The sequence below is a fragment of the Cibotium barometz genome, chromosome 44 (assembly GCF_041138505.1).
Source record: "Cibotium barometz isolate CiBa-2024 chromosome 44, ASM4113850v1, whole genome shotgun sequence".
NCBI classification, from domain to species: Eukaryota; Viridiplantae; Streptophyta; class Polypodiopsida; order Cyatheales; family Cibotiaceae; genus Cibotium; species Cibotium barometz.
In genome coordinates this window covers 1,232,386-1,239,664 of record NC_141089.1, presented here as the reverse complement: position 1 = coordinate 1,239,664, position 7,279 = coordinate 1,232,386, and the positions used below count along the sequence as shown (strand labels likewise).

At 44.3% G+C, this 7,279-nt stretch overlaps 2 protein-coding genes across 2 annotated transcripts; both read right to left on the bottom strand.

Moving 5' to 3' along the window:
* Window positions 1–1,235: 1,235 nt before the first annotated feature.
* Window positions 1,236–2,042, bottom strand: LOC147612856 (pentatricopeptide repeat-containing protein At4g18520, chloroplastic-like). Its single transcript, XM_086782116.1, has one exon. The coding sequence runs from the start codon at window positions 2,040–2,042 to the stop codon at window positions 1,236–1,238; it is 807 nt and encodes a 268-aa protein (XP_086638242.1).
* Window positions 2,043–2,056: 14 nt separating this feature from the next.
* Window positions 2,057–6,920, bottom strand: LOC147612855 (pentatricopeptide repeat-containing protein At3g09040, mitochondrial-like). Its single transcript, XM_086782115.1, has 6 exons — window positions 6,126–6,920; window positions 4,833–5,198; window positions 4,394–4,611; window positions 2,619–4,278; window positions 2,257–2,325; window positions 2,057–2,146 (listed from the first exon to the last, which is right to left on the bottom strand). Exons 1-6 carry the CDS (start codon window positions 6,918–6,920, stop codon window positions 2,057–2,059), a joined length of 3,198 nt encoding a protein of 1,065 aa, XP_086638241.1.
* Between the last annotated feature and the right edge of the window lie 359 nt (window positions 6,921–7,279).

Below are 7,279 nucleotides of genomic sequence, written 5' to 3'. Positions count from 1 at the left end.
CAATCACATTCATACATCCATTCACATTCACATCCATATCCACATTCCACATTCATACATCCATATCCACATTCCACATTCATACATCTACATCCACATTCACATACATCCACATTTCTACATCTATATCCACATCCATATCCACTTTTACACATCCACATTCACATTCACATACATCCACATCCACATTCCATATCTACATCCATATCCATATCCATATCCACTTTTACACATCCATATTCACATTCACATACATCGACATCCACATTCCATATCTATATCCATATCCACATTCACACATCCACATTCACATTCACATACATCCATATCCACATTCACATTCACATGCATACACATCCATATTCCATATCTACATCCATACATCTATTTCCACATATATCTTTCCTTTCACATACATCCTTCACATACATACATCTATATCATTTCTTTCACATACATACATCTACATCATTTCTTTCACATACATATAACTACGTCCATTATTTCACATATATATATCTCCATCTATTCCTCGTTCATTTTCATCTATCTGATTCGTTTCACATCCTCGTATCTATTTATAGGATACAAGAGAATTCTTATTTTTGATATAAGATTTCTTTATGCATCTATTTATGCATAAATTCCATTTTAAGGAGGATAACACTTTCGAAATAAAAATCAATCTTTTATGCATCTTCCTATGCATAAATTCATTTCAAATGAAAATGACACTTTTGAATTAAAATTCAATCTTTTATGCTTCTTCTTATGTATAAAATCAAAATTGATGAAAATAACTCTTTTAAACTAAAAATAGATTTCTTTATGCATCTTTTGGTTGCTCGGGATCTTGCCCCTTGAACACTCGAGTGACTCCCCCTCCTCGGGTGGTGGATCACGCGGGATAGGAGGATCCATATGAGACCCCTCCGTAGTTCCAAGGCTCGACTCATTGTGGTGGTCATGGGGGATGCCTAATTCGTGGCTCTTGCCCGACGGTGTCGTGACGTGGGCGTTGTCGCTGGGAAAGCGCGAGGCTTCTGGCTGTGAGAGTAAGTGGTTGAACTTCAAAGGGCACCACATTTTTATAAACATCGTCACAATAAAACCCATGAGTAAAGAGAGCTCATAATCCCTTAAACACCTTAAACCATAGCCAACAGGCCCACAGAAACCTGTCACCTTCACTATTCACAGGCTTCCTAAAAAGACATAGATGATCATGGTCTTCCTCAGCAACATACTTCCTTTGCTTCTGTAGAGAAGCCACATTTTCTGTATGTATTGATTAAGGTGCTGTCCACAGAACAATCAATTTCCAATCCCTGCTTTATGATCTCTGCATGTATGTTTCGAGCCCTATCTATGGAGCATGCATCGCTACAAGCTTTCAAGCAGCATATGTAAGTGACAGCATCTGGAGATACCTGCTCCAGCTGCATCTTCTTCAAACAATCAAATGTGTCTTCCCCAAACCCATGTTCAGCAAGCCCAGCAATCAGTGTGTTCCACAACACCACATTTTGACCAGGAAGCTCATGAAACACCTCCCGTGCATCTGCAAGTAAGCCACTTTTGGCATACATGTCTACCAAAGCACTGCCCACAAAATCATCAATTTCAGACTCCTTTTTGACCATCTCACCATGTATTCCTTGGCCAGCTTCTAGGCTGCCACACGCTTTCAACATGGAAGCAAACGTGATGGCGTTGGGAGATATGCCCTCCAGTTTCATCTGTTTGAAACAGTTTAATGCCTGTTCGCCAAGCCCATATTCAGCATACCCAGCAATAAGTGTATTCCAAGAGACTAAATCTCGAACAGGTAGCTCATCCAATGCTTCCCGGGCCTCTAAAAGCAAATCAAATTTGGCATACATATCCACCAGCGCGTTGCCAATGAAAAGGTCTCTTTCAAACCCATCTACAACAATCTTCACATGTACTTCTCGGTCCCTATCAAGGGACTCTAAGTTGCTACAGGCTTTCAAGCTGCAGACAAATGTATGAGCATCGAGAGAAACACCCTCCATTTGCATGCGCTCCACACAGCTCAGGGCCTCCTCACCAAGACATCTGAAATCAGGCCTGGCATGGCTCCTCTTCTACCACGACTGCCTGCATCCTCCATAGCTGCCGCTATCTGCTGCAGCGCCCAAGACAAAACATACAGGGCTCTCCTCATCAACGAGGAGGCCCCCCCTTTTTTTTTTGTTACCTGCCGCCTCTCTGTAAGGCAATTCCCCCCCAGACCCCAGAATCCCCAGCTGCGCCGACTCCATGCAATGTCTCGCAACGTCCAGAAGATGCGCTGGCAGCTTCCTGAAGGTCCACGTAGCTGGCCAGATTTATCCCTTTATTTTATTTTATTTTATTTTATTTTATTTTATTTATTTTTTTTTTTTGAAGAAAAAGGCCACCATGTTCCTTTCACACCAAAGCAAAGGCAGCCTTGACCCTTTTTACCTTTTTCTGCCCATGCATCTGAGTTCATATGGGATGGTCTGCGAGCTTCTTTCACTACATGGACGTGCCACAGCACGACACCGACCCCCTCTAAACCTGCACATCCTCCGGTATGTGCCACCAAGTTGCTATATAGGCTGGTGCCTTACGCTCAGGGTAGTCCATAAGACCACATCTCGCTCTGACAGTTTAACAAACGACACCCATGCATCCTCCACACTTGCACACTTGCCGTACATGGTAACAATAGCTGTCACCACTGCAAGCATATAGTCAAACCCAACAGCAACAATATGGGCATGCAGCTCTTGGCCTTCCTCAAGTGATCCTTTGCTTGCACATGCCAAAAGAAAGTTTATATAGGTGGTCCTGTCTCTTTTAGGCATTTCATCAAGTATACTTTGAGCATGTTTTAGCCTGCCCCAGTTTCCGTACATGTTCACAAGGGCATTTCCCACAGCAATATCTAAATAAAGTCCTCTGCCAAAAATACTAGCATGCAATCGCTCACCATTACCTTGAACAGCCTGGCTGCCACATATCTCAAAAATGCTGACGAGTGTGATACTGTTCGGCAGTACTCCCTCTTGCTGCATTTGCTCAAAGATTTGGAGACTACTACTATCTTTGCCATGCTGGGCATAGGCTGCAATGATGACATTCCATGAAACAACATCACGATCGCGTAAACTGCAGAACATTCTCCATGAGCCCTCCAGATTGCCACATTTTCCGTACATATTGACAAGGGCATTCCCCACCATGGTATCTGAATCAAATTCACGCGCTGAGAGGAGAGCATGAAATCTCTTGCCTTCTGCTAGAGCCCCCTCATCAGCACATGCAGATAGAGTGCTACAGAAAGTGAACTTATCCGAAACTAAATCCTCCTGCCACATTCTGCGAAAAAGCTGAAGGGCGGCCTTACTCTCACCATTCTGCACATATGCTGCAACCATGGCATTCCAGCATACCCCATCCCTCTCGTGTATCTCATCAAACATCCTCCATGCTTTGTTCAATACACCACATTTTCCATACATGTTCATGAGGGCAGTCCCCACCACATGCACATGGATCCGCTTGCCTTCACTTAGGGCCTCCATGCTACTACATGCATCGAGAATGCTGATGAATGTAACATCACTCGGCAATGTTCCTTCCCATAGCATTCTACAGTAAAGCTCCAAAGCATCTATAATGAACCCATGCTCAATATAGAGAGCAATCATTGTATTCCAGAAGATGGCATCTTGTTTTTGCATTTGAACAAACACTCTCCGTGCATCTTCCACGCTGCCACATTTTGCATACATGTCAACAAGAGTGCTCGCAACAGCAAGATCTGAGCTTTGTCCACTTCTGATGATTTGGTCATTCATCAGCCTGCCATGGATAAGTACCCCTTCCTTAGCACAAGCTTTCAAAACACACAAGACTATGGGATTGGCTGGCAGAAGGCCTTCTTGTTGCATGCTCTGACACAACACAATGGCCTTCCCTGTTTCGTACAACACAGTATAGGCTGCAATGATTGCATGCCATGCATAAACACAAGGATTTGGCATCTGTAAAAACACAAGGTTTGCTTCCAGCAAGCTCCCACAGGAAGCAAACATGTGAATAAGGTAGCTTCCAAACACGTCTAGATAGTCGCCTCTACTGCTGATTATGAAAGAATGTGTTTGCCTTCCCACAGCCAAGGCTTGATTATCAGTGCACTGCCGTAAATGGCATTTTAAAAGGTCTGTAGAGACAAGCTTGCCCTGCTGATGCATAAATTTCAGAATCTGACATGTTTCCGCCAATCTGCATATTTGGCTTGAATCTCAAAGAGAAATAAGTCCAAGCATCTTTGATCAGGCTACTGAATGAAGTATGATGCAGACCCAATATCCTCCCAAATTAAGCAATGATATCCAACCTGACGGATTTCACAACTTCCTTGACTCTCCTCTTCAGCTGTTGAATCTCCGATGCTCGCCTTATTATCTTGAGTGTTCGCTTTGCAGAGCTTCTTGCCTGTGAGAGGCTTGGCGATGGGGACACCTTGTGCTTCTCCTTCTTGGCCTTGGTCTCTCCATCGCTGGCCATTTCTTTCTGTCCCATCGTGAAGGTGCCGCAACGGTATGCGTGCTGATGCTGAGATGTAAGAGCCGTTTCAATTCACCGTAACATGATTTATTTGTTTTTAAGTACAGTCGTAATCGGGGGTTACATTCACCGTTAAGACTAGGTCCATATGAAACTTGCTTGGTTGCAGCTTTCCCACAGGGTTACCGTCGTTTGGGAGCTTCAATCTGAACCAAGTTCCAGAGTTCCTGTGTCTAGGAAACATATGGAGTACTTGTGTTGGAGAGCACCCTTTTGAGCAAAAGCCCATCTGCCATCTCCACAGAGTCGCATTTTCCATACATCTGCAAGAGGAGGTTGTTAAGAGGTAGAACTTGATCAAGCCCATTTCTGACAATGTGATCATGGATGTACTTGCCATCACATAAGGCCTTTAAGCTGTCACACCTCTTCAAAAGAGAAGCATAGGTGGCAGCATCCCGAATCAACATCTTGCCAAAGACTTCTTCTACCTCTGAAATCAAACCAAACTTGGTGTACATGCCAACCAAACTGTTGCCAACAGAAAGACCTCTTTCCAATCCCTTTTGCACAATCTCACTGTGTATTTCTTGGCCCTTACCTAAGGTCCCATGAACATTCAATTCTACAGCATTCTGCATTGGCATTCCATTTAATCAGGATGACGCTTGGGAAATCCATATCTTTCTGATGTTTTGGGCTTTCTCTATGTCAAACCATTCATCCAGATCATCATTGCATACATTTAGCTCTGCTTTTCAAAGAGTTTCTTTCAGATATCCTGACAATCAGAGTACAAAGAAGTGTCCACCTTTCCGGCATTCATGAGTTCTTGAGCATTCTATCTGTTTTGCAACTTGTAGGGAAGACCTCAAGTCAATACAAGCTCCTCACCTTCCTCAGCTATCAGAAAGGTCGAGTGTCGTAAGCCCTTGAAGTGGCAAGAATGGATCAAGTCATTGCAAGCTCCTCTCCTTCCTCAGCTGTCGAGAAGGATGAGTGTCACAAGCCCTTGTTGCCATTCTACAGTTCTAAGAGAGAACTACAAGTCTATACAAGCTCCTTGCCACCCCCTTCTCTCGAGGTGAACAAGTGTCATAAGCCCTTGTAATCCTTCTTCTTCCCTAATCCACCTGGGTCAAATGATACCAACAAATCATACAGGCTCTGCTGCCTGTACCCTTAAGGAATACCCTCTAGATCATAGGCCATCAGGGTTTTCTGCCTCATACATATGCTGAAATCATCACATACATAGTTCACGGGGATTTCACCACACTCTCACCCCAGCAAGTTCACGTCGGGTTCACCAAAAGATGTCGTGACGTGGGCGTTGTCGCTGGGAAAGCGCGAGGCTTCTGGCTGTGAGAGCAAGTGGTTGAACTTCAAAGGGCACCACATTTTTATAAACATCGTCACAATAAAACCCATGAGTAAAGAGAGCTCATAATCCCTTAAACACCTTAAACCATAGCCAACAGGCCCACAGAAACCTGTCACCTTCACTATTCACAGGCTTCCTAAAAAGACATAGATGATCATGGTCTTCCTCAGCAACATACTTCCTTTGCTTCTGTAGAGAAGCCACATTTTCTGTATGTATTGATTAAGGTGCTGTCCACAGAACAATCAATTTCCAATCCCTGCTTTATGATCTCTGCATGTATGTTTCGAGCCCTATCTATGGAGCATGCATCGCTACAAGCTTTCAAGCAGCATATGTAAGTGACAGCATCTGGAGATACCTGCTCCAGCTGCATCTTCTTCAAACAATCAAATGCGTCTTCCCCAAACCCATGTTCAGCAAGCCCAGCAATCAGTGTGTTCCACAACACCACATTTTGACCAGGAAGCTCATGAAACACCTCCCGTGCATCTGCAAGTAAGCCACTTTTGGCATACATGTCTACCAAAGCACTGCCCACAAAATCATCAATTTCAGACTCCTTTTTGACCATCTCACCATGTATTCCTTGGCCAGCTTCTAGGCTGCCACACGCTTTCAACATGGAAGCAAACGTGATGGCGTTGGGAGATATGCCCTCCAGTTTCATCTGTTTGAAACAGTTTAATGCCTGTTCGCCAAGCCCATATTCAGCATACCCAGCAATAAGTGTATTCCAAGAGACTAAATCTCGAACAGGTAGCTCATCCAATGCTTCCCGGGCCTCTAAAAGCAAATCAAATTTGGCATACATATCCACCAGCGCGTTGCCAATGAAAAGGTCTCTTTCAAACCCATCTACAACAATCTTCACATGTACTTCTCGGTCCCTATCAAGGGACTCTAAGTTGCTACAGGCTTTCAAGCTGCAGACAAATGTATGAGCATCGAGAGAAACACCCTCCATTTGCATGCGCTCCACACAGCTCAGGGCCTCCTCACCAAGACATCTGAAATCAGGCCTGGCATGGCTCCTCTTCTACCACGACTGCCTGCATCCTCCATAGCTGCCGCTATCTGCTGCAGCGCCCAAGACAAAACATACAGGGCTCTCCTCGTCAACGAGGAGGCCCCCCCTTTTTTTTTTTGTTACCTGCCGCCTCTCTGTAAGGCAATTCCCCCCCAGACCCCAGAATCCCCAGCTGCGCCGACTCCGTGCAATGTCTCGCAACGTCCAGAAGATGCGCTGGCAGCTGCCTGAAGGTCCACGTAGCTGGCCAGATTTATCCCTTTTTTTTATTTTATTTTATTTTATTTTATTTTATTTATTTT

Coding starts and splice junctions, on each gene's coding strand:
- LOC147612855 (XM_086782115.1), bottom strand. CDS start 6,920: ATGCAAATGGAGGGTGTTTCTCTCGATGCTCATACATTTGTCTGCAGC. Junction 5,199..6,125: donor TCTCTACAGAAGCAAAGGAA/GTATGTTGCTGA, acceptor ATGCCAATGCAG/AATGCTGTAGAATTGAATGT. Junction 4,279..4,393: donor GAAGTTGTGAAATCCGTCAG/GTTGGATATCAT, acceptor CCAAATATGCAG/ATTGGCGGAAACATGTCAGA.
- LOC147612856 (XM_086782116.1), bottom strand. CDS start 2,042: ATGCAAATGGAGGGTGTTTCTCTCGATGCTCATACATTTGTCTGCAGC.